Below are 23,430 nucleotides of genomic sequence, written 5' to 3'. Positions count from 1 at the left end.
TGCTGCATTGCTATGTGTGATCGCTATTTTTATTCGAATGTGAGGCTTTTGCAGAAACGACACATACCAGAAAATAATACTAAACAATCTAAAACTTTATATATTGAAAATAAAAACTGTTGAGAAACATCAAACTTCAGCTATGACTCAATTCTATCACTCGATCTAATTTTTTCACTACTTTAATATGTACGACTTTTAGTATAGACTCGAAAAGTTTTATGGAAGGCACACCTACTCAAATATTGTTTATTTACCTCTATAAAAGGTCGGCCTCTTTGAAAGGTTTATTGTGCTGGACGTGTTTGCCCTGAGATGTTTACACTTCAAATGTCTCTCAGTCCGTGTTCACCGCAAGCTATTTCCGATGTATATGCAGATTTTTGTGCAACGTTAAAATTAACAAATAAAACTAAAAAAATACACATCCATGTTTATTCTCATCAATATATACAAACATTTACCAAATACTTAAAACAGTTCTTCGAAACCAACTTATAACATAAATAAATATTGTCACTAATTATATATTAATTATATTTAATAATGAAGAAATTATTGTAACACATCACAAATCATCTAATACACCAAATAAATATTCACATTTTTATATACGGTATTATTTTTATAACAGATTCTACAAATTTTACAAACTGTAAATAATGAGATAACACTTATAGAGCCTTTCCAAATCGAACGTAGTCTTTTTTTGCTGAACTTAACTCGACAGAATTTAATTTGAGCAATTGTCGAGTATTATGACACTGTCTGATGAATCTTCATCCATGAGAAACATTTCTTGGTTGCGAGATTTTGAAGTTATTTGCAAAAATGAGTTGTCTTGCAACCCATTTGGCGGAGATCAGCTACTGCAATGGTACAGACCGGCAAGAGCTTCTTGTAAATATTTCAAGCAAGCTAAGTGAGATGTATAGCCCCCAGCTTTTTCTGTAATTGTTTCGGTCCTGAAAAAATTGAAACATTAAAACAAACATATTATAATCCAGGAATAATTAGTAAACATACTGCATATGACTCATATATCCTTCTGTTTCTAAATCGTTCTTTAACGGAGGATAAGGTCCTTGAGGAGGCGGAATCACTGGAGGATTATAGACAAAGAGAGGTCCTTCTGTTATCTGTGGCAGTGGCGGCAGAACACTACTGCCTCTTGTGAATTTAACACCAGTAGAAAATTGTGTTGCCTGTCAATAAAAAAATATTAATATTGTGTAATATTAATTTTATTTAATATTATTATTGCGTTAAATATACTTTAACAGTCGGCAGCGTTGGTTTAATTTCTTCTTTAGCGATCTGAATTGTTTGTTGCGAAAAGTTATTTATAATATTTTTAGCATTTTCTTGTGAAAACATCAACTCGTCAATCAGAGCTTCTTTATCTCTTAATTTTCTCCGCTTTGCTTCTTTTTCTAATCGTATGATTTCAGCACGTCTTTGTTCCTCTTCTTGTTTCTCCATATCTAAAATTTCTTCCAACTCTATCTCCTCTCGACCCGCTCTAGTCTTGTTCTTTAAAATCACTTCCTTATTATCTTTCTTGTATTGTTCAATCCTTTTATTCGTACCGATGATATCTATATTATTAGTCAAATTAAACACAATTGTTTCAATTTCTTCCAAATAATCATTATACTCCTTCAAACCAAAAAAATCCTCCTCTTTTTTGTTATAGTCTTTCAAAACTCGCTTTCTAATGTCTACTTCTTTTTCAACCTTCGAGTCTTCGAACAACTGAACCCTAAAATTATTTCTACGGAGCGGTACATTGCATTCCGGACAAGATCCCGATCCTAAAACAAATATAACGTTTTAATATGATAAACTATACTTCTAAAGAATAATAGTAGAACTTCAAACCTTTTAAAAACAACAAATCTACACAACTTTCGCATAAAGCGTGACCGCAAACGTTCACCATCAACTTCAGTGATGGGTTACGATATTTCGTCGTTTTACAACGCGGACACGCCTGATCATCCATTCTTTTCAATTAACAGTAAACCTTGTCAGTAAGATTATGCGCAATTGAATATACTCGTTGCACTACTTGAAATGTAGGTTATGCACCAGAAGCCATAAAGCTAATATGACATCTATAAGTTAGTTTTAATTTTTGGCCTAAAAAAAACATTATGTTGCCATATCCATAAATCACCTAGAAATAATGATTGCAAAATTTTAAACGGGACGGTAAAAATAGTAACTTTAGGAATTTATGGATAAAAATTTAAATTTTTTTATAAAGAGGCTGAATGATAGTTAACATATTTTTAAAACATAGTGTAATATCCAAGTGCAGACAAGCTATGGAGAAATATGCGAGATGCAATGTCTATCTATACTTCTTCTTCTGATTATTTACCTGAGATATAAGTTGGCTTAGTTTGTATTTGACTTGACTAATTAAAGTTTAAGAACTTTCATTAGGTCAAGTTGAGTTTGATTGATTTGTATAGGCTTGAATAGTAAATGTATGTTTCGCAACTAATAAATTGAGTTTCATAGACATTTTAGCGGAGCATAGATTTTCACTACCTCCTATAATCCATCTCCAACATAAGATAGTGATGCCGGAAGACCATCAGTAGCTCCGGATCGGAAAACTAATCGCGGTCGTCCACCGGGACGACCCAGACTGAGATTGGCAGTGAACCATCGTCGTACGATGGTAAGCAAATGTGTTCAGTGCTAGGGTCGTTAATTAGCCAAACATGGCTTGCACATAACCTGAGGAAGTGGGTGGGAACACCCAGGTAATGTTGTACAGCCTATAACCTTAATTGTATTTTCGCTATATATAAGCAATCTGCTCGTGAAAATGTATTTAGACTTCACTAGTGAAAATATAACTTTACAGAAAAATATTTATACATTCACTGTAACATTAATATATCGCATGTAAATAAATAATGATAAGTACGTAAATGTATATATGACTACGTATGGAAAAGCTTAAATCATATAATTTTACTAGCACCTGCCTGATAAATTATATTTTTACTGGTAAAATATGTATCTACCGGTGAAAATATATTTCTATATGGTTTCACTGTAATGACATTAAAAAAAATTGACTATTTTTTTAGATTTTCTTTGAAGGATTATCCGTAAAATTCTGGTTTAGAATCAGGGACGTCTTTTCAGCTTTTCCCAGGAGAGAGGGGAGGAGTGTGCTTGTCAGTGGTTTCATTAAGATTAATATTATTTCATTAAATGACATATTTTTTCTAGCCAAATTCAAGGGGGGGGGGGTGTCCCCACCTGCCCCTTTCTCCAAATGCCGTCCCTGAAGATGACATGTACACTTGGAGTACATTACAGTAAAGGAAAGGTTATCAACATTTTTAAATTTTTGCAGCAATAATTACGGAATATTTTTGAGGATATAAACGCTTAAATATTCTTAAAGATAAATGAATTTGTTTTAAATGTCTGGTCGTTTTTCCAATATTAGTGGAAGTATTTTAAGAGTTTAATACTCTTTAAATAGGTTTGGCCCACCAGAAGTGAGATAAGTCTAGAGCACGCAGTCATTCTACCATTGAGACCACTCATCTTATATCAATATCTGCAGTGGTCCACACATGTATCACGTGTCACCATAAGTTATTTAGGCAGCACCCAGTACGCGCAGTTACTGGTAGTTTAATAAACAGTTCTGGACACTTGATAACGATACCCATTAAGTTATTTGACTGGTGGTAGCTTATCATGTCGCACATATTAAAGGGATTATTGGACGATCTTTAAACTGAGCTAGATTAAGAATTGAATTAATCATTTTAAACACACCTCAGGCATAACAATGCTTCGAATATTTATTTAAAATTATTTTTATCTATTTTATATTATTTAAATAATCTTTAAATGTACGACATTATTTAGCAATCAAGATTATATAATTTGTTATTGTTGCACATTACAACGTATGCTTAAAGAAAATGTCGTTTTGGCCAACTATAAATAAGAAAAAAATAAACCAAGTGTCAAAATATAAAGTCGCCTCATACCTAACCTAATAAAAATGGTTGTGATGCGACTGATTTCGCGATTGGCGACCGCGAGTCGCTTCGGAGGGCCCCATCAACGCCTTTTTAGCTCTCCGCCTCCGTCGAAGCCCAAAACCGGTTTAATGGATTTTCCGTTAATTTACTGGCCGTCGATCATAAACAGCGCAAAAAACTGGGTTTTTACAACCTTTATCATCAAACCGCACCTGGATCCTACATTTGAAATAAGTGAATTCGTCGAAGCATCAAAACAAGCAGTCGAAGTAAGTTTTCATTTACAAATAGTAAATAATTGACATTATACCGTTACGTGTCTTTTATTTACTAGGTAATATCGAGCGCTATGAGCGAAAGTGATTTCGCAACGTTACAAGATCTCGTATCTCCAGACATATACGGTCAACTTGAACATTCTATTTCTGAGATGTCTCTGGGCGGTAGAGAAAGTTTAGCCATACAAAAAGAAGATATTTTTGCAGCTTTTCCTTATCAAGTGAGTTACTCTAACAGGGTGTGTCTGTAGGGTGTTACATTGTGTAATTCACGCTTTATTAACATGTCAGGTGGGTATAATGTTCGAAGAAGATGACCGAAGATGGGTAGAAATAACTATGTGCTATCATTCGCTTAGAGGAATTAAAGAATTGCAGAAATCTGATAAAATAATTGGATTCGGGTGAAACGATATTATTTTTTGCCGTTAATTCTAGGTGCTATTTGTTAATTTTTGAAATATTTACAGATTCGATCCGGATATTAGAGAAAAAATTAACATCTGCAACTATAGGTTCATCAGAGAATATACTAAAGGAGTGACCGATTCCAGTTGGCTCGTGAACATTGTTAATCATTTTAAAGAAATAGATCTAAGAAAACAATGATTGAACATTAAAATTTTGTCGACATATTGAATTTGATATAGTTTGTTATAGTAAAGTGATTTTATAATAAATAATAATTGTGTATGTATATAAAGAGTTTTAATAAAATAAAATCAATTACAATTAAATCTATCTACTTGAGAATTATATCAATCTCTTCCGATTGTAACTTTGAAATCAAATTGAACAACTTTTCTTCGGATTCTTTATCCCCAGTAGCTTTTTGATGCAAATAAAAATATTTTGCTACATTATCTAACTTTTGCGGTTTTTGTAATATAGCTTGTTCGCACTGTAGTTTAGCAAAATCTATAAAACAGAAACAGTAACATGAGTACATAAATTAAAATAATGTAATTAGTTTATATAATTTATACCTTTATGAACCATATCTAGTATTTTAACAAAATCTTCATTTTTCTTAAGATGAAGACTCAAAAAACTAACATATAAGCTTACGCCATTTAATTTTTTACTTGCATCCATTTTATACGTGGTTTTATTGCCTATATCGATACTATTGATAGACTTACAACTATCGTGTTGTATTCTAGATGTAGAATAATCGGCACAACATTCTTCATAAGCAGGCATATATGGAGAAGTAGCATAACCGATAATCAAATTGCAAATATCTCCACATTCCTCTACCGGACAAATATTTGAATAAATCTCTTTATTTATTAATCTGAAAAAATGTAAAATTAATTAGATTAAAATTAAAATAAATTAGATTAATGAACTTTAACCTATCTGGTTGAGTTCTACACATATCCAGAAGTAAAATGAATAACTCTGGTTTGTTATGGAATCCATTTTTTATTACTAAATTTTCCGATATTCCATTTTCAGTTGTGTATTGCTCCAATGGACTTTCAATCCCTAGCATGTATTTAGTACCACACAATTCAAAACCATGTCCAGCAAAATAGAATAAAACTAAAACACGGTTTTAATAAATATAATAAAATAAAATGATTATTATATGGATGAATTATGACTAAAAAATACCGTAAGATTTTGCTGGTATAACTCGACATACTTCTTCAATAGCTTTCTTAAATTTAATTGTATTTAAATTTTTCAAAATTATCACATAAAAACCCATTGCCTTCAAAATATCCCCTAAAACTTCACAGTCGGACAGAGGCGTAATCAGATCCGACCAATGCTCATAGTTTATGTTTGCCACTAAAATTGCAATTTTCATTTTTACGCCAGTTTTGTGTTGAATTTCTTGCGTTCGAGAGTTCTCATCTAGAGAACCCAGGGTTGAGTTATTATAATTTTCTAAAATCTCATTAAACTGTTTCAAAGTGTATCCTCGTCGATCCAAGGCGTTGATCAAGTCTTTTGAAGTTCTTATATTCCTGCAAGTTATAAATTAAGTATGTATTATAAAAACTAAAAGGAAAAATCACCTGCAAAAATATTTATATGAAAATATTAGTTTATTATGAATATTAAACCTTAAATTCATGTTTTTGACAACCCATCGTGACCAATCATTTTTTTTTATCAAATCTTGGTACAAAGAAAACGGTAAATCTTGCAATAGTGACATTACAATGAAGATTTGTCATGAGGAAAAATTGACGGAAAACTATCTACGTCAGTGTTGCTATAATTCAAAATTCAACTGTCAAACTAATAATGATATTTTTATTTAAAAATAATACCTAATAATTTATTAAAATTTAATAATACTTAGTGAATAAAAATATAAAGGTAATAATACTATTTTATTATCCATTATGATTTGTTATAAGCTTTGACTTAAAATTTCGCTACTTGTTAAGAATGTTGGCGTCATGCTTAGAAACCAATGGTTATAAGCTCTTGTATTTTAGACTTGATCTAATGAAATTTCTAAAACTAATTATAGTTTTAGAATATCATTAGTTTAGGTTTGAGTTTGAAAAGTAAATGCGCATTTTGCAACTGGCAAATTGTGTTTCATAGACATTTTAGAGCAACTTGTAATTACACTCGCGCGTATTAGTTAAATTATATGTTCGCTAGTAGAAATAGGGTGTTATTTAACAAGGAATTATTTTAAGAGATATTTGCATTCAAATAAATACTTTGCTCCATAAAACGAATCCCATAAGGGTAAGGCAAATCTTTGGAAAAGTATTCGTTGCAGAGAATTTTTCATATGCTGTTCGTTGTTCTAAGTAATGCTCGCTCGCAACTAATTTGTCCAACAGTAATGTGCAAACAATTCTCATTTAAATTGTCCTTGTAGAAATATGTATCTACCGGTGAAAATGTATTTGGACTAGTGGAAAATAAATTTATTGAAAAATGGCATTCACTGTAACATTTCTCAATAAAGGTTTACACACAAACCCACGTGTTTTGGATTCAGAACTAAGAACTAACCGGCACGCGTATCCCTACACGCAACAATTACTAAACGTGGAAAAGTTGAAATCATATTATCTATCGGCGAATATGTATTTCGATAGATTTCACTGAAACTACATATTTAAAAAAATATTTTTGGGATAGATTCGAGAGTGTTTTAGATTTATTTGAGGGATAATCCGAATAACCTGCCCCCCCCCCCCCCCAATGACGTCTCTCATCACGCCTCTGTAATACTATTAAAAATACATGTCTTGTTTAGTTTATAATCAATAGATACATGTAAGTTGAAAAGCAAAGAATATCACTTATTTAAAATATTTAATATAGTTTTATGTTAAATATTTATTTAATTTAACTTCAACGGGGTAACATCGAACAAACATAACCTCACGTGATAGTGTTGGCAGCCCTGCTCTCTGTCTGAGGTAAGTGGAGGGACGATGGCGGTTCCTAAACGTTTCCAAGGTCCCAGATCTTGCGCCGGGACGCCTTACGTTCGATTACAACGTATTTTTGGACTCGGCATAGCCGTTTACACGATAGCCTTCGGCGCTTATATGTCGTTAGTACCAACAAATGCTATTTCAAATAATATACGTAACTGTTATAAACCAAACTGTATTTATTGTATTGATTTATACTGATTGTTACTGATTGTGCCGAAAACCCTATATAATCAGACTAATTATAGTACTATTTTCTTATTTGGTGAAAATGCAACGTTTTCAACTTAATGTTCAAAGTTTCCAAAAGCCATCCTGATTGCTAAGGGAATTCAGTGACTGATGATGAATGATCAATGAAGATTTAATGTTAAATTTAATTATGCTCATAATAGCTATAAGATGTCCGTCTTCCATATTTCAGTGTGCCTAGTTATAAACAGGCAATGCTTATCGTTTATTTGTGGATCTTATTTTTGCCAGAACTTTTGCGCAATAAAGCCCTACTTAACCGTTCATGACTAGGTAATTATATTATATTTGAAGCTTCATACATAACGGGCGTGATGCAAAAAGTCGCAATTGAATTTCAAAAAGCATTTTCAGTGGGAGATACTAATTTAGTCATACCTTATATTATATCATTCTGTTTATTTTATGATGGGTATATTTAACTGCTCTTTAAAAATCAACTATTTTTAATCACATATTAAGAAACTGGCCAGTTAAGAGGTTAATAATGAAACACTCATTAAGAGGGGCCATAGTCTTAATCGCTTCATTCAAAAACGTATAGAATACCCCATAATTTTCAGTATTGTCAGAATATCGCTGAATCGAGAAAATTATCTTTTACAGTGATATATAATATTGAATTCTAAAATTTGTTTTTTTCACAGGTATGGGTCTCGACTTGAGAAATTTCGAGGATTTTTGGATAGACAAGTCTACGTTGAATCTGAGGAAGAAATTGAGCGTCGTATGCTTTTCGACTTGGTTACATGGCGCACCTCTGAAAAGATAGAAAAAGATATGGAGTACAACGATGATTTTAGTCTACCCTACAAATAAATCTTGGCTAATGGAAAAGTTCCTATTTGCAAAACTTAAAAATATAGGAGGTTTTACAAACAGGTTAATATTTTATTATTTACTTAGAAAGTTGTTCAGTTGAAAATTAGTTATAAAAGTATGTTTATATATATATATAAGTATATATTATTTTCATTTATAATGTACATATTGAATTATAATAAAGAATCACTTTGAGAGAGATGTCTATGAATTTCCTTTTATGTAATATTAATGTTATTTTTTTTATAATTTTATAGTAAATCTGATCAGTCGATTCGAGACTCCAGAAAAGATAATTTTGAAGTAACGAGTAAATATTTCAAACCTAAAGAAGAATGTGTGATGGAGAGCGATTTGGACGATAGTATAGAGTTTGTAAAGAAGAGACCTAATAAAACAGTGGTAAAAAAAGCAGCACCTAAGAGAAAAACAAAGAAAAAGGCAAATAATGTTAAATCGCACGATTTAAGAACATATGCTAGTGACTTCGATAAAGTCTGCAAAGCAAACTCCGTGGATGTTAATTCCGAAGAGCTGCAATTAGCGATTGCCCTATCAAAGTCAATATCTGACTACAGTAACAAGCATTCGGACAATGAAGTGATTCCGAGTCATTCGAATGATACCAGATTGTCAAAGATAAGGAAGACTCTAGAAGAGTTCGGTTTTAAGATAAAATCCGCATCTGTAAGTAAGACAGAATTGTCGAAAAAACTAAATAATAGAAAAAGAGGGAATTATCATTTGATTAAACTTACCAACAAAGAAAAACATCAATTAATCAACGATAATGTTTCTCAAATTTTGAACGAAAACTTCGTAAATCAAAAACATTCTTCAAATGACAGAAGATACGATATTCATAGCGAGATTCTAAAAGAAAGCTTGTGCGTTACAAATTGCTGCTTCAATAAGAATCGATTACCGTATAAGGATTCTGTTGACGAGATTAATAATTATTATGTACGAGATTTAATAGTTCCGTCTTCTTCAAAAGTCGGTTGCTTATTAAAAGATTGGAGAGTTATTCCCGGAAGAGAAAAGAGTCCCGAAAGGCACGTAGAACCGATCAATATTCAAGAACACTGTTTATATAAACGAAACTTTGATTTACTATTGACAGGAAAATATTCAGAGATTAACAAAGAAATTATTCCTAGAATTGTTGATTCTCCGTATAAATCAAACGAGTTGATAATGGATGCTCATAAAAACAATATTAATACGATGCCCCGTAATCGAAGCGATTCACCGGATATTTTTGGGGATACTTTTGAATCTAACACGGACGTTAACCAAGACAGCATTATAATCGATAAGATTGATCTATCAAATTGTGATGAAGAATTAGATATATTAAAAGATAAGATGAATCAATTGAATGAAAATAGTCTAAAACATCGTTCTATGTCGTATAGTTATAAGAATGATTCATTGTCTGAAGATAATAATGGAATTATTCATTATGAATCTTATTATGAGTCTTCTTTTGTGGAAGTTGATAAGGAATCGGATGGTGATAAGTTGTCTTCAAAAAATGGTGAAAATGATGTAAACGGCTCTTCCGATTTATGTTTGAATGATGACAATATAAAGAAACTATCACTGCAAAATATAGATAACAAAGAAAATAAATCGAGTGTTTCTCATTCCAGTGAAAGATGTAATATGAGCGATACTTCTCTTATTGTTTCTGAAAAATCTTATCACGTATCTTCTTTTAAAGAAATTGATAAAGACACTGATGGAATTTTAAATGATGGTAACGTAGACCAACGTTCACTAAAAACATTAGATAACGAGGATGATAAATTGAGTTTGTGCTCAAGTAGAAGCTACAATATGAACACTTCTGATGAAAGGGAAAATATGAATACTTTTTTACCGGAAAATAAGGAGGATAATTTAAGCCAGATATTTGTAATATCAGATGATGAACGTGATTTTTCGGTAAAATCACTTTATCAAAATCCTGAATTACAGGCAAAATATCAATATTTTATCAGTAGCGATGAAGAAATGGAAGAAACAATGTTTAAAACAAGTCCTATATTAAATGAAGATTTAGTTCATTCTAAAATGCATAGAAGTTCAATTTTATATTCAAATGAAGGTAATACTTCATCAGATAAAAGTAGCAATTCAAAATTCACAGAAAATAATGAATCTAACGTTTTTATAAATAAATCAATAGAAAATTTGAAGGAAGTTATTACATCAAAGAGTTTGTGTTCTGGTAAGAGTTACAAAGACGTGAAAGAGCTCCCTGTTTTATGTTCTAAAGATACAACTATCAATAATTCGTTAGAGAAGAACACTTCACAAGACAACGTTGACTCTAGTCAAGTATTTGTGATATTAGACGATGAACTTGATTATTCGCTAAAAAGGATTAATAAAATTAAATCAAAATCTCGAAATTTTGTTAGTAGTGATGAAGAATTGGAAGATAAAAGGGAAATGCTTAGATCACAGTCAAAAAATAAAGATTCTCAATTGCTTTTCAGTCAAGATGATCAAAAAACAGTTCATTCAAAAATGTATCGAAGTTCAATTTTAGATATAGATAAAACTCATTCTTCTCCCAGTGTTTCGATGAATAAAAGTGAAGAAATCAATAAGACTAATATAAACGAAAATGACAGATTAAATGAGTTGTATTCTAGTAGAAGTTTTGAAGAAATGAAAGGCAATTCAATCAATAATTCTTTACAAGAAAGTACAGAGTCTAGTCAAGTATTTGTGATATCTGATGATGAACTCGATTACTCAGTGAATAAGTTGCATCAAAATAGTAAATCACAATTAATTTTTCGAGACGATCAAAAAGAATCAGAACTAGCTTTGAATAATGCTCCTCAATCAAATTGTAGTGATGATAATCAAAATATTAAACCAACGGTCCATTCTAAAATGTATAGAAGTTCAATTCTAGATACAATATATTCATTCGATTCTACAAACATTCAGTCAAATAATTATGTTGATTGCCAATCTATTCGTCAGAATGAAGAGCTTATAAAACTTAATGATAAATCTATTGATGATCAGAAACATAACGAAGATATAACGGTTTCATCTAAATCACCGATTCATAATTTATACCGAACAATGATGAACGATAAATGTAATGCAGAAACTCCAGAAAACTCCAAATATATACTGAAGACTGAGAATGTCACTCCGCTTATAGATTTTAATTCTTTGGGAAGTCCAGATATTGCTGAAGAACTTTCCAAGTACGGTTTGAAACCGATTAAAAGGAAACGAGGTATTTATAGAATCTTTTAATATGTTTATTACAGTTTCAAATTTAATTTATGCTATAAATTACAGCTGTACAAATACTTGAGCATATCTATGAACAGACGCATCCAACAGTAAACATTAAAGATTTTCAAAAAGAAAGGAAGAAACGTAAACTAGAAGAAGTCCGATCAGATCAAATTGTTACCGAAGCTGCAGTAGACGATTGGTCTAATGATTCTATGAACAACGATGAGAATGTAACGTTAAAAAAAATTACTCAACACTCTGAAGATTTAAACAATGTAAATATGTACGAAAAAGACTGCGACTTTAAACATATTAAATATATCGATTATAATATTGATGATGTGATACTTCCGTTGAGGAAGAATATTAAAGTAAATTGTTGAATATATTATTATATTTATGATTGAGATAATTATCATATTTGTTTATTTTAGATTCACAGTTGTAGTGTGCCTTTACATATAGCGTTTCATAATTATTTGGTAGTCAGAAGTAAACTGAGAAATGCTGTTTTGAAATATGAGCCCATTGATATTGAAATGGTTCATCGTGGATTGAAAGAGAACGGATTCAATTATAATCCTAAGGTAGCTTTATGTAATATTTATGTGTGTGTGTGTATTTATGAAAATATAAGATATTTCTTTATTTGTTTACAGGATTTGATGCGATTTTTGGATAGAAAATGTATTACAATCAAGATAAATGCAAAAGAACAAGGAAAAAGATGTCCAAGAACTAAAAAATAGTGTTTAATTAATTGTATATTTTTATTATTATATGTAAATATCTAATTTTAATGTTTTTTAAAGATATATACATTACATATCATGTAATTGTTTGCATTTATTTTTATAGATTGATTTTGTATATTTTTAAAACAATCTGATTTTTGCATTCATTTTGAATTTTTATTGTGTATATATAAACTATTATTATTATTTTAAAAAATGTAAATAAAAACTACAAAAGATATATTGCATTTTTTATTGTTGGTAAAAATACGTGTAAATAAACAATCGGTGCACATTAATAAATATAAAATGAAGCCCATTTAATTTGATTCATAAGTTTAATATTGTATAAAAAAAAAAATATAAAAATAATAAATTTTGTTATGTAAGAAATAAAAAATATTTAATCAGAGCAATGTTATGGTGAATATTCAATACATTATTGCAGACTTGATGACATTCTGAAAAATAAAATAAATACATTTAATTAATTGTGTGAGTTTTAAAGTACATCATAAAAAGTAAGATAAATTTAATTTTAAACATTATACCGGATTTGAAAGTATTCCAGTTTTTTTATCATACAATATTGGTAATTAAATGTTTATATTACGTCATATGTAAATAACAAGGCTACATGTTAACGGATAATTTTACAATAATACAAAATTTTATGTTGGAGATAATGATCAGAATCTTAAAAAGTAAACAGTAATGTTATTTTAGGTATTTTTATCTTTGATTTTTGCCATTTTAAATCTACAGCTGAAACATTCGGTCATATCAGATCTTTTATTCGATGATAGATAAAAACATATGAACAATTTATTACATTAAAACAGCTAAGGATATTTTTTTAAAGACACACATGACATAACCTCAAATATTTTTATCATATTTTTAAAATAAATATTTAATATCAATAAATTAATATTTTACATTCTTTCACAGATTTATGTTACGAACCAATATTTTTCTTTTAAAGTTATTTTCGATAAAAAAGTGTGAACCTACAGAGACGAATATCAGTATATTTTTATGGCAAAAAGGATATTTATTTATTTAAATTAAATTAAGACTATCGTTACCTAACAGCTTACCCGAATGTGTCAAGATGATCAAAAATAATACTTGGTATGATAAAAAAAACCCCATAGAATTTTAATCGATTGTCTCTCGAAAATGTTCCGACGAAGAGAATAGTTGAAATGTAAACAGCACCCTTCGGTAGTTTGAAGAAATGCTTAGCGACATACAACTTTCTGAAAGAACTCAACATATAGAGCTCAACAAACGCTCATAAAAGAAGCGAACTAGGATTCAAAAATATAAATATTCTCATACAAAGAAATCTAAAGAACTGAACTTTTTCGATTAAGAGGGAGTATTTGGTTACTCAAGGATTTCAAATTATAGATGGCGACTCAAGAATTCTGTAAACTAGTTTCATATAGGACATAAATAACTAATGGATCATTAGATGTTTACGAGCAATGTCAATGTGTTTTTGAAAAAGCACACAAAACTTAGTGCAGTGGATATTAAAACTAATTTGCAATAGAACTGTCAGTTAACAAATTTCAGCCTTGAAGTTTTCACTTATTAAATTTAACTAAAAATTATTAAATAGAAATTCAAATCGAGTTTACTTTTGAAGACTCCTTCATTAGATGTGAACCTATGTTTTATGTTTGAAAATGCCATTAAATTTACTATACTTGTCTTACTTATATAAAAAAAATATAACTCGATCAGTGGCATCATGGAAATATAGTCATAGCCAATTAAATGACTGTTGTTTTTATTTGTCAGAGTTTAATATAACTTTTGTTGGATTTAAAGTACAACTTAAAACTTGTATTATTATAAAAGACACACAAGCTTATTTGTTTTAGATTTCTACATATATAGTAAATAAACTATAAAAAATGGACAAGTCTGATATTCTAGATGTACCTGAAGATCGTTAGTAGTCTCAGTCCAATCCTCCGATGCGATAATCTTCACAGCTTCCACAATAATTGATTTGATCTTATCTACGTTCTTCTTGAACATTTCGACCACGTCACTAGCGTTCACATTTTCTCCTGCATCTCTCCAACAATCATAATCGGTAACCACTGATAGATTTGCATAGCATATACCAGCTTCTTTAGCCAATACAACCTAAAATAATAATTTTAAGCATATAGCTTCATTAGCATTTAATAAATTTCTTGTTCAATACTAACCTCAGGCATCACCGTCATATTGATTATATCAGATCCCCAGGACCTATAAACGTTACTTTCAGCTTTAGTCGAAAAACGGGGACCTTGAATCGTAACGCAAGTACCACCATCAATACATTTAAAGCCAAGATTATGGATAGCTTTTATTAGCACTTTTCTAGTGCGTGGACAGAATACGGGCTCCATTGGGATGTGACAGATTCCTTTCGCATCCGGGTTGGTTCCGTCGTACAAAGTTTGCTTGCGACCACAGGTTCTATAACAATTTATTCAGTTACCAATTTTAAATAAATATATTTATTAGATAAAAGCGGGTGAAAGAGCCCGACACTGATCGATTTAAAAAAAAAATTTTTCTCTATCTGTTACGAGATTGATTAGTTTTGTTCGTACATCTTCGTACAAATAGTAAAATTTTTCTCGGTTTTTACTGATATTAATTTATTAATATATATAAATATTATTTAATTAAAAATAATTATTGGTTAGTAATAATTATATTAATTATTCGTTTATTATTTAGTATTCGTTAAACTTAATGAAACTGTGCGAATTACTGATCAGTGAGGGCCACAAAATGAAAATGCTTAGTTTATTATTTTGAATTTACTTTTTGATCAGGGACGTCATTTCAGCTTTTCCAAATCATCAGAGTTAAGAGTAGCTGCGATTGAATTAATTCAGAAAAAAATGAGAGAACATATTGTATATCTATACAATAGCTGATAATGTTTGGAACAAATTTGATATATAATATAAGATCGGATCCGTATTGGCTTTTGTTTTGTATAATATAATTTAACACCGATTGAACTATTGAACTGATTAACTATAATCTTTGCGTCTTAAACAATAAATACAAAAACGTAAAAGGAAGTTAACAAAAATTTGCAACGCGCACCTGTTTTTGAGATAAGCTTTTAACGTTAATAAAGGGTAAGCTTTTCCAACATTTTGTTTTGTTTAACGAACGAATTCTTAGAATTTCAGTCATAGTAGATATGCCGAAAAACATTCTATTCGCATGTTTTTCGAAGGTGAAAAAGCATTTTTTTTGTTGAGAAGTAGTGTCTCATTGTCCCGCATTTCGAAACAAAATATAGGCTCATCAAGACCATATATTTTAGAGCAGCATTAGTTTCTCGGGTATATTTAGAGAAAATACGATTAAATGTGTTGCTCAAGTAAACAAATTGTTTTATTTTAAGATATTTTTTAGATTTCATTGGAGATAGTATATAAATTAGATTTTGTAATAATAAATATGGAGAGGCATCCAATGTTATGTTTTCTTTACATGCCAATATCATAATAAAAAAATTACTTATTGATTATGTATAAACAGATTGTAAATAAATAATAAAAAAAATTATGTAAATAATTGTGTCAATAGAAATGTAAGTAATTATGTAAGTAATTGTGTAAATAATTATTGAATAATCATATAAATTGTATTTAGCCTTTTATTTTATGTAAATTTAATTGTTTTAAAAAATGTAGCAAATTTTCCTTTCTTTTATTTAAATTAACAATTTAATTTAAAACTTCTATATCATCAAGTAATCCTTAATTCTATTACTTCTTAATATTTATTGTAAAAAATGATTGATTATTTAATAGTGTTGTATGTTTTAATTTTAATTAATTAATTTATTTTAAATAAGCTATTTTTTTATTTGAAATAAAAGAAAATAGTATGACTATTTAGTTTTAAAAATCAGTAATTCGGTAAGAAAAGGAATCCCGATAAACATGTTGGTCTGGGGGCATAATTCAGTATAAGGGGGTCATAATAATACCTATCGATTACGTTATCCAAGATAACGAAACATCCCGGAGGGATTTCTTCCTTAAGTGAGCCGCACGCTGAAGTCACCAAGATGTGAGTGCAGCCGACGGATTTGAGCGCCCAAATGTTGGCTTGGTAGTTGATGGTGTGAGGCATGATGTTGTGTTTCCGACCGTGTCTCGCCAGAAGAGCACACGGGATCTGGCTGATAGTGCCTTCGACGATTGCATCGGACGGCGGTCCATATGGAGTGTCAACATAAATCTCTTTTTTATCTTCAAATATTTTCGGATCGTCTAATCCTGTTCCTCCGATTATCCCAATCTAATGGAAAATAAAAATATCTCTCATTCATCAACATATGAAAATAAAAAATTCGATCTGTAAGAAATTTAGTATTCTAATCATAAACATTGACAATTCTACAAAATCAAAAGAAATTTAAATTGCGTATAAATGGTGATTGAGAGATCAGAATTAGTAATTATTATATCATTTTATTTCCGTTCGACAATCACAGATTAGGTTTTCCTATTATTAATCATTATAATAAAATCAAAAAATAGATATCACTGATTTACAGACTTTGATTTCAGTCTGATGTCTCACAATTTACTTAGTAGCTGTTGATTGTATTTAACCCGTTATAGCTTATTGGGTTAATGTCCGTCATATTGCAACGGAAGATTTACAATAAATAAATAATATACAACCCCTCAGGTGGGTTGGATGTACGTCCTGCATGAACAATTCAAAGCATGCAAAGCAGTTCATTTTTAGAAATCTGAGTATAAGTGCAAATCTTGCGGTTGAATTCTGAGATATGTGGACGTTACGGTACTGCAAAGGCGAAGGACAATCACAGACAAATAAGGTAGTGCAAGATGATGGTGGTACTTTCACATTGTCAAATAATAAAGGATAATAGTTTTAAGTCTTTGTACTTTAAAATGTGTCATACTCACACGAAAATTGTGTTAACTATGTCAAATGTCGTTGACACTTTATTTCTATGTAAGATAAAGAGATTTAAATATGTGATTAAAAATAATAATGAATAATAAAACACACTATTAAGGTTTTATATAATTTTATTTTTATACTAACAATTAACTATACGATTTAACAAAAAAGTGTGTTTTTTTAAATAACTATAAGCCTTGTTGAAAATTAATAGTTCTTTCTTCAATTTCTTTTTGGAGTTCTTCCGAAAGTTTTTTGAATTCCTGACCTAAAGTAATATTCTTCTCTGTACCTTGTCCCGTAGTATACATATGACTAAGGTTGTGACAAGAGTAGATATCATTTAGCTTGCATCCCATCTGTGCGTACCTAAACGCTTGTTTCATATCTGATTTTAAGTAATAATCGTTTGGATTATACATTTCATTCTTTTTGGGTAGCTCAAAATCTTTTCGCACACCCGTTATGTACATACTGGAGAGATAATTGCAAGCATTGGAAACTTCTTTGTCGCAAGATATTTTGAGGCATTCGATTCCTTTCACAAAGTCAGGTGACACGTTAGACACATTGGAAGTCAGCAAATAGCCTTGACTGAAACACGATTTGCCATCGCCGAGTTTGCATCCCTTTTCAAAATATTTTAGAGCGGTGTTTATATTCGACACATTCTTTTCCATACCCCGTCCCACGCTAGCGTAGCCGCCGAATTTCCGACAGGAGTGAGCGTGATTGTTCTCGTCGCAATTCGTCTTGTAAACATCGGCCGCGCCCTTCATGTCTTTGGTGATTGCTTCAAAATAATCACCTAAGAGATGGCAAACTTCCGGTTTTTTCTCTCGATGACATCCGAACTGATATTCTATTAGCAGATTCTTCAAAAAATCTCTAACATCTTCTTCACTTTTAAAATTAAAGCCGGCCATCGTAATAGTTCAGCAAATTTACGATAACCTGCAATTTGTGACGCAATCCACAGCCGTGTGATCGATGTCAAAAATATTGCGCAATCTTACTGATACCTTAACATCAAAAAAGACGTCCAACTTAAATGGTAATATGTTTTTTTAATATATTATTACAAAAATCAGTAAAAAGTAATATATCCGAAAAATAAATACATTTAATATAAAAAATAACAAATCAAAAATTTTTTTTTAAAGTATTATTTTTAATTTAAAAAAATATCAGTCGTATCAGAAACTTACTTTTTTAAAATTAATGTTGTTATCTTTTATTTTTATTTATTTATATGAGTAAAAATACACAGGGCAACTGACAAATATATTTTTTCTCCCTGGCAACACGTTGGGGCCAATACTTGACATTGTTCGATAGATTGCGCAAACCAGCGAGGGAGTATCTTATAATAATCCGAACGATATGGTATAAAAAGCGAGAAAAACCTTGCATTTTAGTTTTTTATTAACTATATAAGTCAAACAACGTATATACCTTGATTTTCAGTGCCATATTGGTATAACAACAGAGATAGAGCTTCTCACGTGACAGACGAGAGGCCCCGTAAACGCCGGAACAACGAATGAGCTCAATAAATGTGACAATTTATTTTATAGGCGAGTGCTGTTTGATTTGAGTGTGCGATAAGCCACAATTACGAACTGTTTACATTTTAGGTTATGTAAATACTTGATAAATTTGTCTTACGTTTTAATAAATTAATAATTATATTCTACAAAAATATTAAAATTTAAAAACATAAATATTTATTTATATAAATGTAATAAAATACGCCTTGATAAAGTAATAAATTCACATTTCACATTATGGGGGGTCTCCGGACAGTTGCGCAGTTAATGCCTAGGCTCACTTAACGACACGTTCAAACGAAGAAAGCAACAACTCATTCAGGCAAAAGGTACAAAACAATACTTCTATCTGGCGATACAAAAACTACCATTGTAACTTACCTCGAATAACGACGCTCGGAATGTATTCATCTTACAGATTTCAATTATTAAAGCTGTGAACATATTTCGTTGGTCGATTATATAAGCGATACAAATGATCAATCGATCACTATACTTTTGCGATTCTCGGATATGTCACGAATCAACCATATAAAATGTCTAACACTCTGTCACATCAGACATCCAGGAATCAGACACGCGGCTATAAATGGAGAAGAGCACACAGCAGTCGGCCATATGATTCAAGATAAACATCACAGACGAATAAATGCATCAAGACGGCCAGAGACGTCATTTCAGCTTTTTTCCGGAGTGAGAGGGGGGCAAGAATTTGCCAGTTAATGTTCATTTTTATAATATTTCGATTTCAGTAAGATTCATGGTATTTCATTAAATGACATGAATTTTTTTGATTTAATTCAAGGGGACCAAATTCCACGACCTGCCTTTCCTCATAAATGACGTTCCTGTTTAGAATCCATGTCAAAAACAATAAAATCGTACCGTCGCACTTGCAGTGAAAACGCTCAGTTATCAAGCGTATAATATTACGACATACAATAAGAAGCATATCTATACCGAATTTTGCTCAATAGAAAGGCGCAAAAAACTATCTTTTCTTCTTCGAAGGAAAGAATCCACGTTAAAAGCAACAAAATCGTGCCGTCGCAGTCGCAGTGGTATATACATTCACCAATACTCTCATCAGAAGTTCGTAGTAATATTGGTCAGATGCAACGCCTGTCTGTAGTTCTTCTTCCGCTTATTTCCCTTACTAAATTAGAGCAAGTTAGGTCAAGTTGAGTTTGGTAAATTCGTGTAGGTTAGGTTTGACGTTGAACAGCAAATGGACGTTTTATAACTGTCAAATTCAGTTTCATAGACATTTTAAAGCAGCATATAATTGCACTAGCGCCTTACACTAGCGTTAGTACCTACTCTTCTGTATATGAATAATATTGATATAAAAAAATTGGTTTGTGTATACACTGATGGATGTACTTCTATGATCGGATCTGAAAAATGATTTATTTTGCTAATGAAGAAAAAATACAATTTAACAAATCTCTTTTCATTTCACTGCACATTACACAAAGAAATTTTGCCAGCACGTATTTCCATCAGTGAAATAGATGCTTTAACGAAAATCGTTATAAATATGAATTATATTCAAACATAGGAACAAAATCAACAAAGAATCTTTTGGAAGAAATGGACAATACTTATAACTAGGGCTTCGAACCAGAACTGACCCAAAAAATCGGAAAACCTGTTATTTTTGGCGGAACGAAATCCGGAACTAAACCGAAAAAATAACGGTTTATTTCGGTTCGGTCCATATTCAAGCACCCAGTAACATTTGAAAAATATTTAAAACAAAAAATATATTTTTTAAAGAAAGCAATTTCAATCTCAAACAAACAAGCACAATCATCTAGTATCATATGAAAAGGTAGACGATTTAGAGGATATTTTAAGAAGTAAGGAACTGCCAATAGACACATAGATTTCCTATTTTTACAGATCTGGACATCATATTGAATAAATTTAACTATGTACAAAGATAAGGAGGAAAATTGAAATATATATCCTTATTTATACAAAATTGTAATGGTGATTTTAGGAGCTCCAGAAACACCAGCTAGTGTTGAAAGGGCTTTCCAGAGAAAGCCCTTTCAACACTAATTAACAACAAAAATAAACTTTAAGCCAGAGCTTAAAGTTTATTTTGCAAGACAATCCAAATAGCTTAAATGAAAATACATTCGTTGATATATTAATAATTAAAGGAAACTTTCATATTTTTAAATTATAAATAAATATACATGAAAATGCTATTTATTTCAACCGTTTTTGGTTAAATATGTTTCGTTGAATAAATTATGTTTTTTTTCATATATTTACTAGCAGTTCTAATTATTATACCTTTAATTAATTCTTATTTATTATTATTTATATTATATTATTGTATTCAGTAATATAGTTTGCTTATAAATAGTAGAAAATAATAAAATAAAATTATTTAAATTGTGGTAGAAAAATTAATTTTTAATACAAATAAAAACATTTAAAAATAATCACTCAGAGCGAAACTAAAAAACTGAAACCCTAAAAACTGATGTTTATTTCGAAACGAAACCGAACCAATGTATATTTTTTTAATCGAACCGGTACGAAAACAATTACGGTTCGATGCACTGTTTATAACGATGTTCTTTTACACACCTCAGTGTGCTAGCAAAGCAGAGGAAATTATCTGGAACGTTTTTTCTATTATGCCAAGAAATTATTTTGTTGTTACGAGAAAATATTGAAATTTACAGAGAACTGAAAAATAATGCATGGTGGAATGGTCTTTTACCTTTTTGTGTAACATCACAGAAAAACTTGCCGGTCTCAATCGTACTGTACTGGATGAAAATAATATCATTTTGCATATAGCGAATTAATTATTTGCTTTTGAAGATAAAATAAACATATATTGTGAAGATATGCAAACCTAAACATAATTTTCTAACCCTAATAAAAGCTAAACAAGATGGTATTAATATTTCTCTGAAAAACTATATTATAATTTCAAATTATTTACCTGACTTATCCAAGAAATTTAGCACCAAATTTTAGGATTTTAGAAAAATCAAGAAATATTTGTTGCTTATAGAAAATCCGTAAGTTATTTCAATAAATTAAAGTGTTAAACAACCTTGAATAATACAATAAAAAAATATTACAAGGCTCAAAGGTTCATGACACCTTTAGGTGCCCAATGTAAACTGGTGATTTTCTTGATGACGGCTATAGGTGTCATGCGCGGTCAAAGGGTTAAATAGTTTAGTTGGGTCGCACAAAACTGTAACACATGTATTTAAGAATACTAAAATCAATTTATTAATTGAAAGCAATTATCTAAACATTTATTGATTCTATGTTGGCTTTATTTATTTTGTTTTGTTAATTTTTTGTTGTAACAAATCAAGCGTTTACCCAGTGCGGCAAAACGGGTTAACACAATATACATGTAGAGTACGCTCGGGATAAGGATGCCGGTTTGTTATTGTGTGCGTGTACATATATATGAGAAGGAGAAGCGGTGTAGCGTGTACTTCGTTGTCTCGCTTTCTCTTTTAAGGACAGTTGCTGATTCGTCAACGCTGGTATTCGTCATTAAAGTGCAGTGTGGCACAGAAGTTCGATCTTCTCTAGTGATTTATTTTAAATAATTTTGTGTTATATATCAGATATGCCCACTGTCCCATGGGTAGGTCACTAAACTCGTGCCACTGTTTTTTATTTATAAATTAAATTTTAAGAGAACAAAATTTCTTGGGAATATCTGGGTTAATTGATATCAAGGCTTCAAATATACATTGTAAGTTATTCGTTCTTTTACCCGTGGATTAAAATATTTTAATTATTTTTCCATTTATCCGTACGTTGTTGGTCTTTTTACACTTTTCTCTGTAAGGCTTAAAAAAGTTATTATTCTTATCGTAGCGGCAATGATAATTTTTTAATTTATTCAATGGATCCTAATGATTTAATAGCTAAAGACTTCATTATTTTTTTGACTAGTGAAAGATTTTGAATTTTGCAAGTATTTAATTGATGACATCAATGTCTGGTTTCTTCGATTATATAATATATTTTTAATTGTCCGTTGAAATTGCCAACTTAGTATGTTAAATAAACTTATATTTTCT

At 30.5% G+C, this 23,430-nt stretch overlaps 6 protein-coding genes across 7 annotated transcripts; 2 read left to right on the top strand and 4 right to left on the bottom strand.

Annotated features, from left to right (window-relative positions):
* Nucleotides 1–704: 704 nt before the first annotated feature.
* Mat1 (CDK-activating kinase assembly factor) lies at nucleotides 705–2,144 on the bottom strand. Its single transcript, XM_088185440.1, has 4 exons — nucleotides 1,882–2,144; nucleotides 1,276–1,814; nucleotides 1,027–1,205; nucleotides 705–965 (listed from the first exon to the last, which is right to left on the bottom strand). The coding sequence occupies exons 1-4, from the start codon at nucleotides 2,003–2,005 to the stop codon at nucleotides 863–865; spliced, it is 945 nt and encodes a 314-aa protein (XP_088041566.1). The 5' UTR covers nucleotides 2,006–2,144; the 3' UTR covers nucleotides 705–862.
* Nucleotides 2,145–3,942: 1,798 nt separating this feature from the next.
* Nucleotides 3,943–5,003, top strand: LOC148238935 (m-AAA protease-interacting protein 1, mitochondrial). Its single transcript, XM_088187241.1, has 4 exons — nucleotides 3,943–4,297; nucleotides 4,363–4,527; nucleotides 4,598–4,710; nucleotides 4,777–5,003. The coding sequence occupies exons 1-4, from the start codon at nucleotides 4,049–4,051 to the stop codon at nucleotides 4,913–4,915; spliced, it is 666 nt and encodes a 221-aa protein (XP_088043367.1). The 5' UTR covers nucleotides 3,943–4,048; the 3' UTR covers nucleotides 4,916–5,003.
* Nucleotides 5,000–6,559, bottom strand: LOC148238934 (uncharacterized). Its single transcript, XM_088187228.1, has 5 exons — nucleotides 6,385–6,559; nucleotides 5,927–6,285; nucleotides 5,665–5,854; nucleotides 5,293–5,603; nucleotides 5,000–5,224 (listed from the first exon to the last, which is right to left on the bottom strand). The coding sequence occupies exons 1-5, from the start codon at nucleotides 6,477–6,479 to the stop codon at nucleotides 5,049–5,051; spliced, it is 1,131 nt and encodes a 376-aa protein (XP_088043354.1). The 5' UTR covers nucleotides 6,480–6,559; the 3' UTR covers nucleotides 5,000–5,048.
* A 1,102-nt stretch (nucleotides 6,560–7,661) lies between these two features.
* mus312 (mutagen-sensitive 312) lies at nucleotides 7,662–13,054 on the top strand. 2 transcript variants are annotated; one of them, XM_088187026.1, is made up of 6 exons: nucleotides 7,662–7,713; nucleotides 8,631–8,865; nucleotides 9,063–12,076; nucleotides 12,142–12,452; nucleotides 12,516–12,668; nucleotides 12,741–13,054. In XM_088187026.1, the coding sequence occupies exons 2-6, from the start codon at nucleotides 8,777–8,779 to the stop codon at nucleotides 12,828–12,830; spliced, it is 3,657 nt and encodes a 1,218-aa protein (XP_088043152.1). In that variant the 5' UTR covers nucleotides 7,662–7,713; nucleotides 8,631–8,776; the 3' UTR covers nucleotides 12,831–13,054. The 2 variants fall into 2 exon arrangements, with proteins under 2 accessions (XP_088043152.1, XP_088043142.1); XM_088187016.1 differs by having other exon boundaries at nucleotides 7,707–7,850.
* On the bottom strand, nucleotides 13,055–19,408 carry Mtap (Methylthioadenosine phosphorylase). The gene is made up of 5 exons (XM_088187040.1): nucleotides 19,254–19,408; nucleotides 16,846–17,159; nucleotides 15,047–15,302; nucleotides 14,772–14,981; nucleotides 13,055–13,276 (listed from the first exon to the last, which is right to left on the bottom strand). Exons 1-5 carry the CDS (start codon nucleotides 19,269–19,271, stop codon nucleotides 13,247–13,249), a joined length of 828 nt encoding a protein of 275 aa, XP_088043166.1. The 5' UTR covers nucleotides 19,272–19,408; the 3' UTR covers nucleotides 13,055–13,246.
* On the bottom strand, nucleotides 17,909–18,783 carry Coa7 (Cytochrome c oxidase assembly factor 7). The gene has a single exon (XM_088187050.1). It carries the CDS (start codon nucleotides 18,722–18,724, stop codon nucleotides 17,987–17,989), a length of 738 nt encoding a protein of 245 aa, XP_088043176.1. The 5' UTR covers nucleotides 18,725–18,783; the 3' UTR covers nucleotides 17,909–17,986.
* Nucleotides 19,409–23,430: the final 4,022 nt, after the last annotated feature.

Source organism: Plectrocnemia conspersa, unplaced genomic scaffold (assembly GCF_051122295.1).
Source record: "Plectrocnemia conspersa isolate PC_06_02 unplaced genomic scaffold, ASM5112229v1 ptg000001l, whole genome shotgun sequence".
Classification (NCBI taxonomy): Eukaryota; Metazoa; Arthropoda; class Insecta; order Trichoptera; family Polycentropodidae; genus Plectrocnemia; species Plectrocnemia conspersa.
This window is presented reverse-complemented; position numbering and strand designations above follow the sequence as displayed.